Here is a 23,286-nt window from a genome sequence, read left to right on the forward strand (position 1 = left end):
GTAGCAAGACTTTTGGATCCCGTATGCAAGAAACCTTTGCTTACCTTGTTGATCTTAGGCCAATTACTAATAGCAACAGCAAAAAAAACTTAGCAATTTTGTAGGAGCAGTTCTGTCAGATATTGTTGGTCTGGCCTTGGTACACCTCACATACAGAAATAGATTTTCTGATCATTTTATTTTTCATGAATTGATAAATGTAAATTAATTTTCACACAGCTCAATGTGTGTTTTATAAAGTGACGAGAATATATTCATTGTGAACAAATATCCAGAGATGGCTTTAAAATTGTTTCACAAACTCAGAGTTTTGTATTTTCTCTTATTGAGAGGAGGCCTATTAAGGCAAGGCCTTGGAATGACTACTAGCTTACGATGTCTTTAAAAGGAGCACAGTTGCTGACTAAAAGTTAAATTATTAGACTGCAGTGGAGTCAGAGCAAACATTTAACACTGGAAAACTCACCCATTATCAACATTGTTAGCCATTATATACACCAAGCAACTGATTGAGTTCTCCATTTTTCAGCTGGCTAATCATTATGAATGTGGAATTTAATGTTAGGAAATGGACATGAATTGCTGTTTTTGTTAAGTTCCATTGAATTGATTCTGACTTACAGCAACCCTGCGTAGGGTTTCTGAGGAGTGACTGGTGAGCTTGAACCGCTAACCTTGTGGTTCAAGCCAGCCTTGCAGGTCATCACATTAACCCACAATGCCACACCAAAACGCCATGGACATGAATATCGGACTCAAATTTGATCAAAATCAGGTCATCATTAGGAATATATTAAAAATAAAATAGGGAAAACTTCGAATAACAGATTTCAGTATATTTTAATGAAATCCTTACTCCATGTGAATACAAGCAGTAACAGAAAGAAGCGACATTGGGAACAAACAGAAGATTTATTTAAAAAAAGAGAGAGCGAGAGAGAACTAAACTGTGTTACTAAATGGATGCTCAAATCCTTACAAACACTGTTTCAACAATTCAGGATTTAATTTAAACATTTTAAATTGCAACTGTTTGCTAGCTTCAGAATTTATACTTGATAAATTCAGACAAATCTGAATATAATAAAAAAGAACTAAGTTAATTGTAACATAACTAATATTAAATACATTGATGATATTGAAAAGCCTCATATTAACATATGCCATGAGAAACAAATGACAAAACTAACAGTTAGAATTATTATGAGTCTCTTTTTATACAACTTCTAACATACGGTCTTCATTGCAGGAAAGATAATCATCCCTGGCAGCCAAAACTGTAACATCTGAAGCAATATATGATGAGACACTGTGGCAGAACCTATGTGTTCTTATACAATGGGACAGAAATATTTTGTATTTATGTTATTTAAGATATGTATACTACCATCCACCATATACCAAAGCTAACTATAGCAAAAGATCAAGATAGAATTTTTTGTATTACTAAAAGATCTCCTTTTCTAAGACAGACAAACTTGACTAACTGAAATATTGTAATCTTTTAAAAATAAATTTGGGATTAGCATAAATGTAACATTTTGATTACAAAGGAGTCGATTTTCTTGTTAAGTATTGTCCACTTGGTTCTGATTCATAGCAACTATATATATAGGGTTTCTGAGGAGGGCTGGTGGGTTTAAACCACTGACCTTGCAGTTAGCAGTCCAGTGCCTATCCTACAGTACCACACCAGGACTCAAGAGAATAAGTAGAATAATAATAATTAATACTGAGGAGAAAGATATTCTTCTCAACATTGTGAAATAGATGATATTAACAATTACTTTTAAAATACTATAATTCCATTTTCTTTTTCTTAATACTTTGGAGAGTGAAGTGCTTCTTTGTCTCCAAATAACTTGATAAATTCTATCTAATTGAATCTATAGAATAAGACTCTGTGAAAGATTAAGATAGAAAAGCAAGATGTTTTCTGGATGGATAGTATACTTTTAGCAAATCCTGTTAACTAAAATACCACAGGTAAAGTTGTTTTTTTCAATGGTAGAGTAACTTTACTGTTTCAAATTGTGATCGTATAATAAAAAATTAGCCTACGCAATTTGAACAATAAATTAATTTTTACATTTTTTAACTCAATAACAACATGCCAGTCTCACTCAGTATAACTAAGTTATTTCATAAATAATATTTCTCTATGCTTTTCTTAAAAACTGTAGGATCTCCACTTTGATTTTGTTTTACATTTCTTTGATAAACAGAATGCATTATTGAATTGAACTCTTTCTCACTTTATTAAATCAATGAATGTTTTCTAATTAACTAATTAATTCAAAAGGCATTCAGATAAAATATTCCTAATCATTATTGGACCATATTTTAAAGCAAACCCCAAATCCCACAACTTATACCACAGCAAGCTATTCACCACCTGTACACACACATATTTTTGAAGAGAATATACACTTGGTTCCTAAGCCCATCAGAAACCTCAGACAATTTTAAAGCCTTGCAAAAAGAACAGTAGAGGGAGGAAAAATGTATTCAGCAACTAACTTGTATTTAGTAAGGCTCTCCACTGTTACCTAGAAGAACACTCCTCAACAATGTGAATATATATATATATATATATTTTTACCTTTTAGTTTCTAATCTTAAAATCAACTCTCAATATCCTTCAGCAAGTAGCTTGAAAATATTCATAGAACTACTTGAAAATATCACAAGATTTTAGTTCAACAACTGTAAAAAAATTGAAAAGCACTGAACAACAAAGTGAAGTAAAACAAAACAATTTAAAACAAATGATTTTATACTTTAGGGATTAAAGGTTTTTTTTGTTGTTGTTTTTTTGTTTTTTTTAAAAAAAAGAGAGAGAAACTGCTTACCAAGAACCCCCAGTCGATAGTTGACTGTGATGACGATCACATTGCCATAACTTGCCAAGACACTCCCATCATATAAATTTCCAGTACCTTCCATATATGAGCCACCATGGATATACACCATCACTGGCTTAGGACCCCCACTGTCCCGAATATCTGAAAAACAAATGTTTGGCAATTGTTCTTATCCTCAAAAAATACACATGAGGAAGTAGAAAATGCATTTTCTATTTTAGGGACAAGAGGGCATGATATCATTGTTTAAATTGCTGCTTTTGTTAAAGTGTTTCTCAAGCAATTATTAAGAGTTAATATGGAAGAGAGCAGTAGGCATCAATTGTTTAAAATTTGTCTAAAAATTATAAATTGAATTACCAATCTTGGATCATTGAAAAGAGATACAAATTTTATAGCTTCTTGGATGATTTCTGAAGTGACAGTAAAACCAAAAGCATAGAATGTTAATGATTCTTAGAATAACTTTTTAAAGCTGTTAATAGACACTTGATAAAATGTATGTACTATCAACTAAATACAATGGCATCACTGCAATAGTGAACAAAGCAAGTGTTTCTTTTCTATTTCTCATTTACTGTAAAAATTTGCATTGAATGCAACATGGGTATAATAAATCATTTATGCTGCAATTTCTGGACAAAACTGCAGTATTTTGTATATGTTGCAAGAAGTTTCATTTCACTACTTAAGTACTGCCAGATGAATGTTTAGGCAGAGAAGTCACATGCATCTCTGCTCCTGTTGTTGTATTTAGGGTACTGTCATTTAAATGATGTTGCTTGTCTTATACTTTAGGATTAGATAGTGGACTAAATTTAATTTTTTCACTTCTTGAATTTTTTTTAAGTACCATCTAGTCGTTTTAACTCATAGCGACCTGTATAGGATTTGGGAGATTTTCAAAACCTTTGCCAGAGCAGAAACCTAATCTTTCTCCTGAAGAACTGCCAGTGGGATAGAACCGAGAACCTTGTAGTTCGCAGTCTTGTGCTTAGTCTATGGAGCCTTCGCACTCCTCTCGTCTCCTGGTATGAATATTATACTATTCTTAGTCTTTATTTGGAGATATGCTTTTAAGTTGTAGACATAAGACAAGATAGGTAAATTCAAGTGTAAAGTGCTGGAATTTAGAGTGCTGTTAAAGTGATTTCTACAGTTCTAAATTGTTTATCAAGTGTATTTGTTTATTTTCCCCTTTTATTTTATAACAAGGATATAGAAAAACACTTAAGGACAACATATATAATTGTTGTCATTGTTAAGTACTGTCAAGTCATTTCGGACTCATAACGACCCTGTAGGGTTTCAGAGGCTTTAGATCGTTGCAGGAGCAGACAGCCTCATCTTTCTTCTGCAGAGTGGCTTGCACACTCAAACCACACAGTACAGTAATTATAGTATGGAGCCACCACGCTCTCTATAATAATTATGTTGCTAAATGCAATCAAGTAGGTTCAAACCCATAACGAACCTGTATAAGGTTTCAGAGGAACAGCTGGTGAGCTCAAACTACCAAGCTTGCAGTTCAAACCAATTTTGTAGTCGAGCACATTAACCCATGGCGCTATACCTGGTGTAGCACCATAGAACTGGTAACAGCAAGGTTGGCAGTTCAAACCCACCAACTGCTCTCGGAAAGGGTTGCTTTGACTTGGATCCAACTCAACCAACAAATAATAACAGCCAATATTGAAAAGTGTCATTGGGAAGTACCGTTTTGTTCTTTTGCTTTTGATATTTTTTTGTCAAACTTAACTTTCCGGTATCTGTATGATTGTAGTGTCAGCTTACAGAATGTACTAATATGATACAGACTCACTAGGGGAAAAAATGGTGATTATTTAGAAGATGTTTTATATTCTCTATACAAAGAATAACCAATAGAAATGCTCTGAGTTGTTTTACTTTAGTAATAAAGTGACTTATTAAAAGGAAAAATCATTTTAGGGTCAGGATTTACAGCTCAACTTGCTTGTCCAAAATCTCAAATTGAGAAAATTACTTATTGCAGAACTTGTTGTTGTTGGTGTTAAGTGCTGTTGAGTTGGTTCTGACTCATAAAAACCCTGCATAGGGTTTCTGAGGAGCAGCTGATGAGTTTGAACCACCGACCTTGCGGTTAGCAGTCCAATGTTTATCCTACAGTGCCACACATTAGAGACATGTAAAATATTATGTTAAGTTTGATTTATTATTAGTAATTGCACTTATACCCCTCACCTTCCAGAGTGTGTACTATACGAGAGCATCATGTTTTTAAGTGGTAAATGGGAAATATTTGACACAGAAACACTAACTACTCACAGTTGCATTTGGGAGGAAAATCTAAATTGATATTCTCTATGAAACTTGTGAGGGAACATTGTATTCACTCATTTCTAATGATTTGGGGACTTGTGGAGATGTTAGACTTACACGAGAAACAACTTTTGAAATTGTTAAACTGTGCACCTTAAATGCCTGTTTGGTGCATACAGTTTTAGCTTCTTATTTTTCGAGAATGGCTGGCACAGATGAAGCAATAATAAATTATTAAACTGAAATCATTAACTGACTGTTCACAGCAGACACTGTACTCTGCTAATTGTATGCTTGGAGGTAGCACAGAGGGAGGCTGTTTCAGAATTCTTCTTTAATTAAAATTACATAGAATTACAAAGCACCAACTGTGAACAGTAATGAAATCTTGGTAGAACCATTCTGTTCACCTGGAAAACAATACAGGCAAACATTGAGAAGAAATGCCACATTTTCTATTTAATAATAAAATGAAGTGGACATATCAGGAAATAATAAGAATATCACAATAGATTTCAGAAATTATTTTAAAAGGTATCTCCTTATTTTTTCTTGAAAATTAGACTTGAGGTTATTGTGCACTAGGGTTGGATTCTAATGTTCAATTTGTCTCTTTGAACTTTTAAAAAACTTCACTTTTGCCTTAGAGATGAATATACCATTTAAACGACAATACTTTTCCAGAAAATTCTATAAAGTTTTAATGATATTCTGACAATATTTTTTTCTCTTGAAGTAAAGTTGGGATTAATGCCATAAATAATATTAATTACTAAAAGATACAAAGTCCTGGTGCATAAAAACCCTAAATATTGCTAATAAAATTTTAGAAAATACAATGTTTCTGGTACAGGACTGTGAGAATTCTTTGATGATGTTTTATCAGAGTGATTCATTTTAGATTTTACCTTTCTGTATAATACACAGATTTTTTTATGTTAATAGAAAATACAAGAAGTTTAAATTACATATCTATAATTTTGTTTATAAATGAATCAGAACATAAAAGTTTTATATAAATAAAATCAATACAATGGTAAGTAAAAAAGTATTGCTACTAGGGTTTCTGTTTACACATGCACAGGTTTATTCCAAATAAAATGTGTTCAAACATGTCTCTGTGATCAGTGGCTGGCTGCACATAAGTTCTCTCAGTAATGCACTTCTCTTGGTCTAATTATTGTTGTTGTAAAGTGCCATTCAGTTGGTTCTGACTCCTAGCAATTCTGTATAGGGTTTCTGATGAGCGACTGGTGAGTTTGAACCACCAGTGTTCATCCCACAGCAGCACACCAGGACTCATTTGGAGGCTTTCAAAGGAAAGTTCCAGCCAAACAGCGGCTTCTGAGAGGATTTGCTGGACCAGTTACATTCCAGGCAGATATGTCAGCTAATTGGTGATGGCTGTGTGCCGTGGAGTCGATTCCAACTCATAGCGGCCCTGTACAGGGTTTCCGAGGCTGTACATTTTTACGGGAGCAGAACGTCTGATCTTTCTCCAGTGGAACAGCTGGTAGTTTCGAACTGCTGACCTTGCGGTTGCAGCCCGATTTGTAACCACTATGCTACCAGAGCTCCTTTATGTCTTCTAATTAGGTTATGACAATTGTTTTTTGGGATTCCAAAAGGTAATCTTGATCAACTTTTTTTTCAGAGGAAACCGGACACAGGGGCTTATTATGAAAAAGTTTTATGAAAACTGAAAATTGCATTGGTGAGAAAAAGGCCAGGAAAATTGGAGCCAAGGCAGTTTGTCCCACACTAGGACAATGTACCTGCTCATTCTTTGAAGGCAATAGAGCTTTTCTATGAGCCTTTCTTTGGTATATCTTCCCCTTCTAAAGCTTTAACCTTAATCTTGACCCTTCAGACTTGTTTTTCTTCCAAAACCCAAAGAACATCTTAGGAAAGTGTTAGTGAGATGGACACACAGTCTTGAGAAGTCTATAGATTTAGATGGAGATGATAGCAAGAAACAGTAGCTTCACATTTTGACCATTTTGTTTAATAAAGGTGTCTATGATTTTGTAGCAATATTTTTTTTTTACTTATTTCATATATCAGGTAGTCCATGTCTCATAACGAAGCCCTAGTGCAGTGCTCTAAGGTAAGCCCTGGACTGCAAGGTCAGTTTGAACTGCAAAGTTGGCAGTTCAAAACTCACCAGCCACTCCTTGGAAACACTATAGAAGGTCGCTATGATCAGAATAAACTCAACAGCACTTAACAACAACAACAACCATGTCTTATAATGACCCTATATGACAGAGATGAACGCATCCAAAGGTTGCTAAGATTTTAAGTCTTTACAGGAGTAGTCAGGCTTTCTCTCTTTAAGCAGAAAACTTCATCGTCCTCCTACAGAGGTGCTAGTGGATCTGGCCCACAGACTCTCTAGCTAGTTGCCCAACATTTAATGCACAATGCCACCAGGGCCTCTTAAACAGTTGGATGTCATTCTGTTATTAAGTGCTTTTCAGTCAGTTGCAACTCCTAGCAAGCCTGGGTAGGGTTTCTGAAGAGCTGCTGGTAGGTCTGAGCCATCGACCTTGTGGTTAGCAGACCAGTGCTTATTCTACAGTGCCGTCCTGGGACTCCTAAACAGTGTGATAGTAAAGGAAAATACTGTATTAATGGTAATTTCTCTTCTAAAATTTTCATGATAAGAAACTATCTGAATTAAGTTTCTTAAGTTAAAAATAAATAAGTAAACTTGGGATCTGAGTAGACACCTTGTTTTTAAATTTTAGTAACTATTTTATATATCTGATAAACCAAATTGTTCAGCAGATGTAGCAAGTGTCAATGCATCTAGAGTAGTTAGTAGGGATTGATTTGTGTTTGACAAACAGGCTGTGGACTCACAATTCCCTTCAATAGTACTAATGAATAGCTATTAGTCAAATAACTCTTTAAATATGTTTACTGGTTTCTTTCTTTTTAAAAGAATCATTAAGTTTTAATTGCCCATGTTGTAGCTTTGGCATTTAACAGTTCTTATATTGTGAAGGATTGCATCAATTAAATCTTTCTCTGATACATCAAAAGACATTTCAAGATAATTTTGTGCTTTCCAAATTGATTTTTCAACTTCAGTTATCGTTTAGAACAGCCAAAAGAAATTTGGACAGATTTGTGCTTATTAAACTGAATTTAGTACACTTTAGTTTAAAAGTATATAATAACCTAGATGAAAAATTTAAAAAAAAAAAAAATCTAGTTGGATCTGGAGTCACTAGGTGTAGAAATTCATTAATGTGGATGGCATTGAAACTAAAGGCTGCAGGCTTTAGTTCATTAAGAGGCACCTGAGGAAAGGTCTGGTTATCCATTTCTGAAAAATCAGCCCTTGAAAATCCCATAGACCACAATTCTAATTGGATACACATGGCATCACAATGAGCTGGTGCCAACTCAAGGACACCTGATTTATATGTTTGATATAAAATTATGTCTCAATAGAGACATTATTAGTATTAATGTATTTTTAGCACAGATGGTATTGACAATTTTAATAGATTTCTTAAATTATCAAAGTAAATTGATGGGAATCTGGGATGTGTCTTTGAACTATTTTTATCTTTTCAAGTAAGTCTTTTTTCCATTTAATCTGTGCAAAGTCTATAAAATATACAGTTGTTTTTAATTATTATAAAGCACAAATGAAAAATGATTCAATTGTGTGTGTCTTAAAGTTGGGAAGAATACTGGAAAGGCTACAAATGAGAAAATGCTCCTCCAGGAAGCCTTCCAGGTGTACAACGATTGAGGAGCAGGTGGGACTAGTCACTGGAGAAGGAGATCATGTTTGGTAAGGTGGAGGGTCAGAGAAAAAGAGGAAGACCCCCAACGAGATGGATTGGCCAGGTGGCAGCATCGGTGGACTCAAGCATGGCAACAGTAGTGAGGTTGTCCCAGGATCGTGCAGTGTTTCGTTCTGCTGTGCATAAGGTCGCTATGAATCAGTACCAACTCAATGGCACCTAACAATAACAACAACTACAAGAGGGCACCTATGAGTGGAGTGGCTGAAATGTCAACACAATGCCACCAGGGCCCCTTAAACAGTGGGATGTTGTTGTTGTTAAGTGCTGTCGAGTTGGTTCTGATTAATAGTCACCCTGTATAGGGTACCCAAAGGAGCTCTGGTAGTGTAGTGGTTACGAATTGGGCTGCGAACTGCAAGATCAGCAGTTCAAAACTACCAACTGTTCCACAGGAGAAAGATGAGGCTTTCTGCTCCCATAAAGATTTATAGCCTCGGAAACACTGTACAGGGTCACTATGAGTTGGAACCGACTCCATGGCATATAACAACAACATAGGGTACCCAAGAAGCATCTAGTGGACTTGAACTGCAGCCTTTGTGGTTAGCAATCCAGAGCTTATTCTATAACATCACACCAGGACTCCAGTGGCTGAGGTTGCATTATTGTTAAGTGCTAGTGACTCGGTTCTTAGGCATAGCAACCCTGTACAGGGTTTCCAAGGAGTGGCTGGTGAGTTTGGGAATTGACTGAACACAGATGCTTATAATTTTCAAGAACAGTTTACAGTTCTACTTCCTGAGGAAATTTTGAATTTATCTTTAATTTTTTCTAAACACTTATCCAAAACAACGTGAAGGAACAGATTCAACTTGCATTGGTTGCTTTGACATTTACTGATTTGATAACTCTTCAGAGTGAGGACCTTTGTACTTAACTTGACTGTTACCTGCCAATATGAATAGGGGGTATGATATTTTTAATGACAATTTTTAAAAGTTAAATGTACTTCAAAACAAATCTATAAAATGAATCACATTTACAGGTTATAGTTCTCTATGGTAGTTCAGAGATATCATTTGGTGTCGCACTGTAATACAATCACTATACCACAAGGTCGATTTGACTGGAAGGTTGGTTTAAACTATAAGGTCTATGGTTCAAACTCACCAGCCTCATATGAAACCCTCTACAACATCTCTATGGATCGGGACCAACTTGATGGCACTTAACAACAGCAATGTTCTTTTATAATAGGAAAAAGAGAATCACATTGACTCATTATTCAAAATAAATATTTTTTAATAGGGAAATAATGATGTGTAAGAGCTTTGTGGGAGTTCTGGTGTGGCGCTGTGGATTAATTGTGTTGGTGTGTAAAGTTGGTTTTAACTGCAAGGTTGGCAGTTCAAGCTCACCAGCTGCACCTGCAAATCCTACAGGGTTGCTATGGGTCAGAACTGACTTAACGACATTTAACAACAACAATAACAATGAGCTTTGCAGCTACAGTGGGGAATTTTGGTGTTTAAAGAGCTACACATTAATAAATCCTTTATATTCAAGTATTATTAAGACAACTAGTACCTATGAATTAAGAATTGGGAGAGGTTTTGGAAAATTCCAAAGCCACCAAGGGATTAAAGGAACAGAAACCCATGTACTACAAAGCCAATAACTGTCATGAATGTTTGAATACTTCAGATTGCTGACAAGAGTTAAAAAAATTATAGTTTATATTATCATATTATGGTTTATTTTTAGCTATTGAACATTCAAAATGATAACTCTTGGGCAGCTATAATGATTTACTTCAAATATTAATGACTTCTTTGCTTTTAATCTTTAATCTCTTGCTGGGGTTTGTAGAATATAAACTTTTAATCAAATATCATAATTTAGTCAAAATAATTGTTAAATATTATATAAGTATTAACACACAACATAGTTTTTCAATTTCCATAAAACTGTCTCTGCAATTTAGCTTTCTACTTAAAAAGAGCATTTAATATGTGTCTCAATGAAAACAATGTAAATTGTTAACTACAGATTCATTCATATATGGTTTCATTATAATTCATAGAACTAGCACTTCAGCTAGCTTGTTTGGAGTTATTTTATTTTAGTATTTTTATGAGATTTGAGATCTAGGTTTCTGGGAACTACTTTTGAACCTAAGATTAAATTAGTCACCTCTCTACTAATCATAGTGGTATGGTATTAAAGAAAGAAAAAAAAATCCCTGAATGTAATGCAAATGAACTAGAAGGATCAATGGGGATCACTGGGACTCTCTAGATACTCAATTTACCACCAGTTAAAGGCACAGAGTAGAATGAGGACTGTCAAATGAATCTACAAAGAGTAAATCAGAATTATATGTCACAGAGTTGGAAAAAGAAGAGTTTTGATGCTAATGAAGTAGGAAATGTTTTATTGTTTAAAGCTGGGGGCAAACTTTAAAAACCAGAATATATTAGTTTACCAGTCTTAGAAATACATCCCTTAGAAATTTAATTTGAAGTCATATCTATAATCACTACCCAAATTCACATGATTATAAGCCCTAATACTTGTACAATGTTAACTATAAATAGGTATGCTGCCTTTTTTTAATCTATGCAATTTCATCTGTACAATATTTAATCAAATCAATAGGACAAGTATTGTTTAAAATAAAGCATATTGCTCAAGAAACACTTCATATCAGCTTATAGGTTGTCCTTCATTTTATTGGGCATGGGGTTCTTTTTAAACAAATGTCAAATGTAAAAATGAAACACATTTTGGTATTGGGTAAAATATTTACATAGATTAGAAAACATGCAAAATGGTTACAGAGAGACTACAAGGGAGAGATTGTTAGTTCAAAGAATATGAACAAATTTCAGTCAAAACGTGGGATGAAACGTAGCAAGAGTCAGTTCAAGAAAACAAAAACAAAAAAACAAAAATGCCCCTCTTTTTAAAGCATTTTCATGATCGGCATCAAAATGCAAAACTTAACATTTATTTTTAAAAAAATTAAAAATGTGTACTTAAATGTAACAACAAGCAAGAAGACAAAACACATCAAAAACGGGAATTAAAAACAACTCTTCAAAAAAAGACAAGAAGTAAAAAAATAGGAAGGGGTGGAAAAAGTGATTGAGGCCCTGGTCATGCAAATAGATTTGGTGGAAAAAAAATACCTTCATCTTCAGCACCGTCATTATCACCTAAATCATCTGTCTGTTTCTTTGTAAGGGGACCTAGGATTGAGAATGGAGAAATGGAGGGAAAAAAAAAAAAGACAATTCAAGAATAAACAAGACTGAGGGCAAAAAATTAATGTAAATACTAAAATTCTTAAGGATATTTCCAAAAAGAGTGGAGAAGTGGTTATGCCAAAGTTCATTATTTTGTTTCAGGGGGAAAAAAAAAAATCCTTTAACCAATTATTTTGTAGAAAATTTGGCTTGTGAATTTATCCAGCATAAAAAATACATTGTGGGTTGAAAAGCAAGTTATAAACAAAGGAACTTATTTATTTATTTTTTTTATTCACTGCATGTAAAAAAGCAAACAGCTTTATTAGCTGAAATAACTTATTTTGTTTAATGTATTTTCTAATTTAAATTTGTAACAATAATAAACTAGGTGAAATTCTTTAATCTGAGATAATATAATAACAGAAACAAACATTTTAGAGTATTTTTTTTCTTTTTCTTTTCTTTTTAAGAGCATTAACATTTCGATATTATCCTTTTAAACACCATACATTTTCCAAAACCGTGATTTTTAAAATTACTTGTCATTATACATATATTTCCCCTTTTCTTTTGATTAAATTATAAGCTGTGCGTTGAAGACATTTGCAACCTGGACAAATGGACCAACAGTTAATCTTATCACTTGGCACAGCACAGAGACCATCAGTGAAAATCAGTGTTGAGATATTAAGGTAGTTACAGAGTCAGGGCTAATATTTCATAATCAATTTAGTAATATAATAGAATTATGCCCTAGTGCAATTTCATGCCCAGCATAGTTATTTATAATCAGATCATATTTTAGGAGAATAATCATACTAAAACACTGTAAATGTTTAATAAATGTTTTATTATATTTAACAATGCTAATTTACAAGAATAAAAAAGCACACCAAAGGGGAAGTCAAAGGCCACATGAAAGTAATTTTAAGTATCACGTAATTGACATATTCAGCACACTAAAAAGCACGTGGAGCTCCATATTCTCTTTTCCCCACAACCATTTAATTTATATGACATTTCATAATGCTCATGCAAAAAGCAGTCATTGCAAGCATAGGATACTCAAGTTAAAAGATAGCCAAACACACGGCAATAAGCTGCAGAATTTTGCCATGCATAAAGTTAAGTCATAGAAAACGGGGGAAAAAAAAGGACTGAGAGTCATGTATTGATTTCAATAATATAAATAGTGAAAAGCAGGCATTAAATTTAAGCACACTTCATGGCGAAGGATTGTTAAACATTTTGAGAATGATTTCTAGTCTTTCCAGTGATTACTGTGCATTACATTTGTAATTCAAAACTAAACCTACAATCAAAACTCTCAAAGAGTGAGAAATACCATCCCAGAAAACATACGGGGGAAAAAAATGAGATATAATATAGCTCTGTTTCATCAGTACAGAAAGACAACCTTGAAAAAGACCTGACAAAAACCGGAAGTGAAAAAATTGATGATGTAATTGAAGGGATCCATTGACTATCTCATTATTAAATCTCATGGTTTCAAGGACACTCTAAATATAACTGGGAAACTGTACACAATAAATTAAGTAATAGCATTTTATAGTCACACCTGCAAGCAATCACTCCATTAAGAGAAAATCTAGATGAAAGCAATAGTTTATGTTAATTGGCTCTTAGTTGCATGTACACAAAAATCTACTTTCTTTAATATGATCTGGTTTAAATGCAAAGAAAACATTTTTGGATTATTTGGTGTTCATATTATAATTTGGGTACATTTCTGTAAAATCTAAATATGTTTAATTTAAATTAAATGACTGCATCAGAATACTATATTTTGAATATTTCTAAGTTTAAAACACCATTAAAATAGTGGATTTAAATATTTTATTTTAGAGGCTAGATATTCCAGTAAATCAAGGAATTTTTATTTTTCTATGATTGCCTAAAACAGTAAAAGGACAAGCATCAACAAATATATTTTCTTGCATTTCCATTTTCAAAGATATTATATAGAAGTTATGGTTTTATTTCCTGGCTGGCAACAGAGAGTAAGTGCAGTAGTAATTATTATTTATTGCTGCCAGAACCACTAGCTACTTTCCATTTTTAGTTAAATTACTTCATCACTATATTAAGACAACACTAAATGTGAGTTCAAAGATGTTTTGCTGAATAATCAGTTCACTAATATTTGGAAGCACATGTAGAATCTATCACAATTCAATGAAATAACTGCCTTCAGTTTTTGAAGGGCTGGATAACACTCATGGACAAATCAGAGTAAACTGTCTTTCTTTTCCCTTCTAGGTTATCCAAGGCATATTACATGGCATTTTTAGTAAGTCATTCAGATTCTACAGTTACTGAGCTAGTAGTTTTATGTATTTTACATGCCTACAGAATTGTTAACTCCACAGTCTACAACACATACCATAGGAAGCCATGTTTAATTAAGGCATGATCTCCCACTTCTTTGCAATGAGACCTATTTCTGTTTCTGTTTGGCTAAATCAGCATATGAAGAGAGACTACGGAAATGATGCAAACTTTAAACCAGTTGACATCAAGTTGATTCTTGCTTATGGCAACCTCATGTGTGCCAGAGTAGAAGTGTGCCCTACAGAGTTTTTTGTGGCTCTGGTTTTGGGGAAATGATTTCCCAGGCCTTTCTCCCAGGTGCACTAGGTGAACTTGAAAGTCTAACTTTTCAGTTAGCAGCCTGGCTCATTAACCATTTGCAACACCCAATCACTCCTTATTAAAAGAGAGTGGATAGGACATTAGCTGTTGTCTCATTCCCTATTCAAGAAGCTGTGTAACTCTTAATTGATATGGAGTAATGATTTCATACACACGTTGCATATGCATCTTTTAGTGTAGTAAATATGAAGAGTTAAAAACACATACAGGTATTTACCACCATAGGTTTAGCACTATAAATACATAAGAACAACATTATCCTAAAGGAGGATTAAGTAGACACTTTGCCAAACCAAAAAATTTCACTTATTGAATACTAAGTAAACTCTTATTATAGATAACATTAAATTGCTCCCACAGTGTGGGTTCCAGCACTATTTTAGTGATTAACTAGGTTTTCTCAACATCAAGAATTTTCTACACATCTGATTTTTGAAGGTTTCCTATGAAGAGAAGGGCTGATAACAGTTTCTGGCAAAACTGATTATAAAAAGGAAAACAGATTTCCTTTATCTCTTACGCCTAAAGGCACTAAGAATAAACATCTGAGAGGGTCCAGGTTTGCAAGTTGAGAGACTTAACATCAGATTCTGTGAGGACACTTCAGTAGGGTAAACATGTGCTTGTGGATTACAGAAGCAGATCCCTACATAATCTCAAGATTCCTTATTCCCATCTGGAAGCAAAAGAGTCTACTGATCCCTTCTTTCCTATGATATCAGAAACTGCTTATTTCCCCTTTATTCTAAACAGTTACAATTGATGTAACAACAAAAGTTAAAACACTTTAAATATAAAGAAAATACTGTAAGATGTAATTAATGCTAATTTTTGTATAAAAATTAGACCCCCAAATTTTAGATATCACACATTCCTGTTGATCAAGCAACATGATATCTCTAAAACATAAGGTATTTCTCCTTCGGTTAGAAATAAAAATCATTAACATAACTCAGAATAGCCCATACTTCTTTTAAACTACAAACACTACATTTTCAATATTAGTAGTTTAAGAGAGTATCTTAAAGCATCACATTATAAAGTAAAGAACCACTAAAACCTTGAATATTGAACTGATTTATTTTACCTTGGAACTCTATAAGGTCTGTTCTCCCCAAGGAACATACACATAAGTCTCATTAGAGTTACTAGGACAGTAGACCTCACGTCATTTTCAAAGGAAGTGATAATAATTACTATATTTTATATTTCGTGCTGTGGGTTAATGCACCAGACTGCAAAGTCATTTGAACTTCAAGGTCGGTGGTTCAAGCTCATCAGCTGCTCCTCGGAAACCCTATACAGGGTTGCTATGGGTCAGAACCCGACTCCACGGCGCTTAACAACAACAAACAACAATAGGTAATAAATAAATTCAGTGCTAAAGCAACAGGACTTCCAAAGGTAAATGGAACTCCTTACCATGAACTTTGAACTCAGTTAATCCCCAAATAGTTTCTTTGTCACTGGTCTGAGAATAACTCAAAGTATTGGTCTTTGCAAAGAACATATAATGCATTCTTACATTTCAGAATCTGACCAGGGTACCTTTAATTTATTTTTAAACGAAGTAAAAATATCAGCATTTCCCTGATAATAGCTAACTGGAGAATAATTATGTGCTCTGAAATAATTACTATCCACCCATATTAATGCTGCTTTTTATCATTCTCTTTGATGAAGGGCTAATATACTTTAGGTCTCAAATACATTAAAAGTGATCATAAATTCTTTCATTACAGGTTCAGTTCAGCAGAAACTATCCATTCTTGGATACAGCAAGTAGGTTGAGAATATTATTAGCTCCTGACTAAGAAAGCTGGGCATGAGAAATGTGTCCTTCTCACAGGAACAAGTCTTTGAAATGTTCAGAATTATTTAAAGCTTCTTGCTCCAGTGAGCCACACCGTATAGCTGGAAAGCCCTGGTTAACGGATGATCTGTTGTCTTCTCCAGACCCTCATTACCCAGAAACCTTTGATGTAAACTGTGTCAATAATTCTAGTGGTTATTTTCACAGAATAGGAGAATTTAAGCACTCTTGCTATTGTTCGGAAGCAATTGGAAGCCAGCTAAATATTTTCAGGGATGTGTTCTCTTGGAACAAAAATTAGTTTACTTAACTTGGATTAAGAATGTGAAAAATCTAACCATGCTTGTTTTGTATAGAGATTAATTCCAGAATGCAGTGCAGTTTAAATAACTTTTTTTTTTCCAATCAAAAAAATAATAAAATACACTAATTTTAATCAGTTGAATACTAAGATAATTGGTTTAATTGCAAAGCTACTGGATTTTTCTAATTGAAATTTTATGGACAGTTCACTTTGTATAACTGAAATCCATATCTCTTAAGAATACAGAGATGAATGAAAGTGATTGACTTGAAATAATACTCAGTAATTTGACATAATTGTATCTAATTAACTAAAATTATTATATTTCTTAATCAATTATATGATTTGATATAAAGAAATCATATCTATAAAATATTTTTTCTTCCAAAATTACTGAGAAATATCTCAGTTAAAAAGAAAATCTAAGTTATATTAAAATAAAAATATAATGCAAACCACTGCCATGAGATAATGGAAGTAGGCTTTGAATCACAGATAATTTTCAAAACAATCCATATCTGTAGAAATCTTAGAAATGGTGTTCTGCCTCATGACACCAATTATTAGGGGGAGCTGCCAGTGAAGGGTATATATGCATGGTATGGAACGAGGTTATGAAAACAGCAGACACATTTGTGTTTATCATTGTGGTAGAAGAAAACACAACAGATTATATTCCCGAGAGAGTTCTTCAGAGACAGAGCACATATAAAATAACATTTTTAGGAAAAAACTGAGTCTGATGTTAAAGTCAAGAAAAGAAGAGAAAGCTTCTCTGGTCCAGTATATTGAGTAGAGCTCTTTTATATTTATAAGAAAAGCAAGTTTTCCTTATAAAAGTATTTTGATTATGGTACTTTGAAGTCAAAAGCAGACCTGTTTAGACCTAAAATAATTGGATATGTGGAAAAACATAAATAGATTAAAAGTAAATAAAATAGGCTAATCCCATCACTTAGCATCACCAAATTTGCATACTCTAGTTATTATTTTTGTGTTTGATTTTGTTTTAAATTCAGATGCAGTATTTTTACATCATAAAGAACCTCCAAACAATGATTCATCATTTGGAGGAATGATGTATAAATCCTTTTTGCTTTGTGAAGACATGTTCTCCATTGCCATTGACTCAGAGAAGTTATACAAAGGTTATCCAAAGATGCACCTAAAGCAAGAGTTTGGAGAGTAACAAGTGTACCAACACCCAGAAGTCTCTTAGTAGAGGTTGAAGACTGAGATGATATCAATAATCCAACTTCTCAGCAGGGCTGTGGTCTTTAGACATCCAGCCATTAAACAAAAATATGTTTAGGCTACATGGCAAGCAAAATTGGTAAGGTTCACGTCTTCATAAAAAATAAATTATGTAGAAGAAAGAAACATTAAATAAATAATAATTTAAAAAACACACACAGAGAAGCATATACAAATTAAATAAATGTTAAGGAAGGAAAGTTTTACTTTACAAGTTACACTAGGTGACCTGGATGATCCTGGGAAGGCTTCATTGAATCAGTCCAATGTGGTCTGATGTCTGAAAAATGACTTAGCTGTAAGCAGGCACAGAGTCTGGGAAAGCATAGTGATGTTATGGATTGAATTGTGTACCCCAAAAAAGAGCTATTCCAATGAATGTAACCTTACTTGGAAATAAGGCCTTTTTTTGTTTGCTTGTTAAGGAAGTCCTCTGGGGTTGGGCAAGTCCTGATGTCTTCTGAATGGTTTTGTATAAAAGAGGAGAACAGACATGGAAACAGAGTCACTAGGAGGAAGGCAGAACCCACGTGAAGATGCATTTAAGCCAATTAATTCCAAGCACATCTAGGACTCCCAGAAACTGGACAAAGTAGGATCATTCCCTAGAGGAAACAGAGACAGCACAGTGCTACCAGGGCCTATACTTCCAACTTCCACAAAGAACAATGCATTTCTGTTCTTTAAAGACACTCATGTTTTGGTATGTTGTCACAGCAGGCCTAGGAAACTAAGGCTGGAGAAAAGAAGATCCCACCCAGAAGAAATGACAAATAGAAGGCCCCAAAAGGATACTGAATCTGGAGTTCAGTGAGACTAGAATATGGGGAGTATAATAGAAAGTAATGGGATATGAGATAGACAACTAGACAGGCATCATTCAGAGCATACAGTGTCTCTAACCTGGAATTTTGTCTTCATCCTAAAAGCAAGGGGAAGCTACTTAAAGGACTTAAGCACATACTGATATACACTGCCCTTTCTGAATCCTACACTGAAAACCAGAAAAAGACAAGGCCCTTCTAAGAAACATGGAAGAGAGATTTCTATACAGAGGTCAGCAATATTTTAATAAGCTTTATTAGAAAGGAATTAGACAACATTCAAGGAGTCTGCAATTCTATTTTTGTTTACGAATAAATGTTGTTACTGTTTTTAAATGCCATCAAGTCAGTTCCAACACTCAGCGACACATTATAGGGTTTCTGAAGAGTGGCTAGTGAGTTTGAACTTCCCATCTTAGGGTTCAAACTGACCGACCTTGTGGTCTAGTGCTTATCCTACAGAGCCACACCAGCATTCCGTATTGTCAAATAGGAAAATCAAGGACTCCAGCATATCTTCAATTTTACATATTTTAACAGATGCAATTAAACATATAGAAACATAAACTCACTTTGCCTGGGGATAAGCATGCCTTTATTATTTTTTTATTTATATAAAGATGGGATATTCTATAAGTTAAGTTTAGCTTGATGTCTCACTAGCATCTAGGTGCAATGGGGCTACCGATCATGTTCACCTCCAGAGCCAGTTGTACTTTTCAGAGATGTAATTTCTCTCTCAGTTTTCAAACTCTAAATTAACTGGGAACTTTCTTCAAACATTCACTCTTCCTCCTGCTCTTGCTCAGACTTCAATTTTCCAGAGCAAATCCTATTCCTGTCACTTTCTAAATGCCATCTGTTTTCAGCCTAGTCCATTATGGCTTACCTGAATTATTGTTCTAGCCTCTTGGCTCTTCCTATCACCGTCCTAACTCAACACTCTTTTTTATGTCATTTTATATGAGCCTAGAATTGAAGTTATAAAGTAGGGGCAAAACAGAGAAAGAAGATTGAGTCACCATAAGTTATCAACAGCTAAACTGTACCCCCATTCAACTCTTTCTAAGACTAGAATTGCAGGCATTCCAAAGGGACAGGGACTCAAAAGCTTATGTAGCCAAACTTAGATGTGGTGAATCTCGAACTGTCAGTTTTAAAATAGCTGTAACATGACAGATGAAAACTAAATATGTTTTACCACTAGTTTTGATATTTTAGAAATTCATAGCAAAAAGAAGATATTTTGTATCTTAAATGAATATGAGTCACTTAAAATACCTTTTACAAGGTGATGCCTCAGATTAATTTTCCTTAAATACAACTTTTTTATTGTTTCACTACTCTGCCTAACAGTCTGTCTAAAGGTCTGTGCTACCTCCCTACCTTAGTTGTTGTTGTTAAGTGTCACCAAGTCAGTTCCAGCTCATAGCTACCCTGTATAAGGTTTCTGAGTAGTAACTGGTGGGTCTGAACTGCTGACCTTGGCTTAAACAAAAAATCACCACTTGCCACAGAATACTGTCCTTTCTATATCCATATTTTGTCTGCATAAGTTTCACTGCTTCTAAAATATATTGATTTCTGTTGTACCTTCTCATTGTTATGAAAAAAGGTGACCTCACAATCAGACCTTGTATGTTTTATCCCATATAGATAATTTCTTCAAGTTCTACGTTTATACAATTAACTGTACGTGGAGAGGAGGGATCCTCCTCTATAATACTGTAAACAATTGTTTTCATACTATAAACAATTACTGTGTATTTTAACATAAAACTCTGTCTTAATTTTATACTGTTCAGTAAGACCTGATGGTCTTCACTCAAGTCACAAGAAAAAGTTTAAAAATAAATAAATAAAAGCTCCTTGGAATAATAATTATACATATATATATGATGGTCAGAATTCCTTAATTCTTATAAATTGAGCCAATAATGATTAAGATCCTATTTTCTTAATATGTCTTATCAGGATTTACATCACTGAAGGGCAAGTCTTTTGACATTAAAAGTGCCTAGGAGAGCTGAACTATTAACAAGGGTATGGTCCCCTGAGATGACTGCCTCGGCACTTCCCAAGACTAACATGTGCCATGTTGCTCCTTTTTAAGCATCCCTTTTTCAATGAACTTTCACTCTTTTTCTGCTCGGTAGTGCTCCACACAAATCAATCCTCTTTTTACTGTCTAGGCTGGAACCTTTTAGGGACACACTACCGTGCTCTTCCTAACCCAATACAATAAATATTATGATAGATACTATTATCCATGGGTGCACAAACAGTTAAAGCATTTGATTGCTACCTTAAAGGCGAGCAGGTTGAGTTCACTCATAGGTATGTCAGAAGAAAGTCCTAGATATCTAATTCCCCCATCCAAAAAAAGTTAATCATTGAAAGCCCCATGGAGCACAATTTTACTGATGCATATGGGATTGCCATGAGTTGGCATGTACTCTATGGCAACTGGGGGACGGGGAGAAGCCTAGTTTAGGCAACTCCTTTACAATACGTCACATAGCAGTTAAAGATTAGCAGAGAAAAGCACAATTCAAATACAAGGTTATTTGATATAGCATCAATATGTTTTAAATAAACTATAAACTAATTTATTTTCCATAATTATTTCACAACTATAAAGCCGTTAGTACTCAAAGAGTTTGAACAAGTTGTCAGGAGGGATATGTTATTATGCTTGGAAAAGTATGTTGTTGTTGTGAAGTGCTGTCAAGTCAATTCTGACCCATAGTGACCCTGCATAGGGTTTCCAAGGAGCAGCTGGTAAGCTTGAACTGCCGACTTTGCAGTTCAAACAACTTTGTAGTCTGATGCATTAACTCACAGTGCCACACCAGGACTCCTTGGAAAAGTATGTTGTTGTTGTTAAGTACCGTGGAGTCGGTTCCGACTCATAGTTACCCTGCGCAGGGTTTCCGAGGCTGCATATCCTTATGGGAGCAGAACAACTCATCTTTCTCCAGTGGCACTGTTGGTGGTTTCAAACTGCTAACCTTGAGGTTAGCAGCCCGATTGGTAATCACTATGCTACCAGATGTCATTTGGAAGAGTATAGAGTCACTTAAAACAACAACAACAACAACAAAAAAGGAAAATCATCAAGGAGAAGGCTTGCTACAGTAGCAGCAACAATGCAATCACACATGATGATCATTGTGAGGTTGACACAGAACTGGGCAGTACTTCATTCTATTGTACTTAGAATCACTCTGGATCAGAACCAACCCAACAGCTCCTTACAACAATAGCAGCAACTATCCTATCCAGTTAATTTCATCTAGATGCCACTGAAAGTTAAATTTCAATAAAAATATTTTACAGAATTGTCTTTCAAAGGAAAAAAAAACACACAGAAAAAGTAAAAAACAAAACAAAACTAGTGAATTTAGAATGTCAAAATATCATAGAGTTTAAACCAAGTAAGTTAAGAATAATTTTCAAATAGTGCCCATTACTAAAAAGAATGGTGTGTAGAATAATTTAACAGTGAAAATTTAAATAATTAACTTGACATAAGATAAGGACTTAATAATTATTATCAAACCTTATTGTGATTGTCACAACTGTAAAGGTAGAAGTTGTGTAACAAAGAGGGGGGAGTAGTTAATCTTATATTCCAGGAACAGAGGACTCTAGGACCATCAAAAGAGAATAACATGAGCAGAACATGAGACCCTAACCAGAGAAGCAGTGGTACCAGAGATGGAGGCAGAGATGATGACATGGAGAGATATAAAGCATCTGAGGACTCTAGACTCATGGAAAGAGGAAGGATGTGTGCTGGTGGCCAGGGGGCAGACTTGCAGAATGTGCCTTTTGGTTGTTTAAGAAATTATATAGCCCTGTGAAGTTATATTTTATTTTTTGTACATTATTAAAAAAACAAAAAAAACAAAGAAGAAAAACAAGAAAGAAAATTGTTGTTGTTGTTGTTGTTTTCTTGATAAAAGAAACAATCAATTATTGTTTGGGGGAGGAAGGAAATTATACATGCACTAGAGGGTAGACATGTGTTGACACGGTAGGAATGCAGTGGTTGGAGTGAGTAGAGATAAATGCTGTTAACTATTAGTATATGAAGGGGATTGCAACCATGTAATGAAACAAAGTATATGATTTATTAAATGTAAAACTGATGATCTGCTCAGCAAGCCTTCACTCAAGTCACAAGAAAAAGTTTAAAAATAAATAAATGAAAGCCCCTTGGAATAATAGTT

At 34.2% G+C, this 23,286-nt stretch overlaps 1 protein-coding gene across 6 annotated transcripts in view; it reads right to left on the reverse strand.

Moving 5' to 3' along the window:
* The window catches only part of NLGN1 (neuroligin 1), a 1,317,199-nt gene that overhangs the window by 731,787 nt on the left and 562,126 nt on the right, over positions 1 to 23,286 (reverse strand). For 3 of the 6 annotated variants that reach the window (XM_006867711.1, XM_006867710.1, XM_006867715.1), the window contains 2 exons: positions 12,124 to 12,183; positions 2,853 to 3,005 (listed from right to left, as the gene is read on the reverse strand). In XM_006867711.1, the coding sequence (XP_006867773.1) occupies positions 2,853 to 3,005; positions 12,124 to 12,183 (213 nt within the window). The remainder of the gene's footprint in view (positions 1 to 2,852; positions 3,006 to 12,123; positions 12,184 to 23,286) is intronic. The other 3 variants (XM_006867712.1, XM_006867713.1, XM_006867714.1) reach the window with 1 other exon arrangement.

The sequence above is a fragment of the Chrysochloris asiatica genome, unplaced genomic scaffold, assembly GCF_000296735.1.
Source record: "Chrysochloris asiatica unplaced genomic scaffold, ChrAsi1.0 scaffold00108, whole genome shotgun sequence".
Classification (NCBI taxonomy): domain Eukaryota; kingdom Metazoa; phylum Chordata; class Mammalia; order Afrosoricida; family Chrysochloridae; genus Chrysochloris; species Chrysochloris asiatica.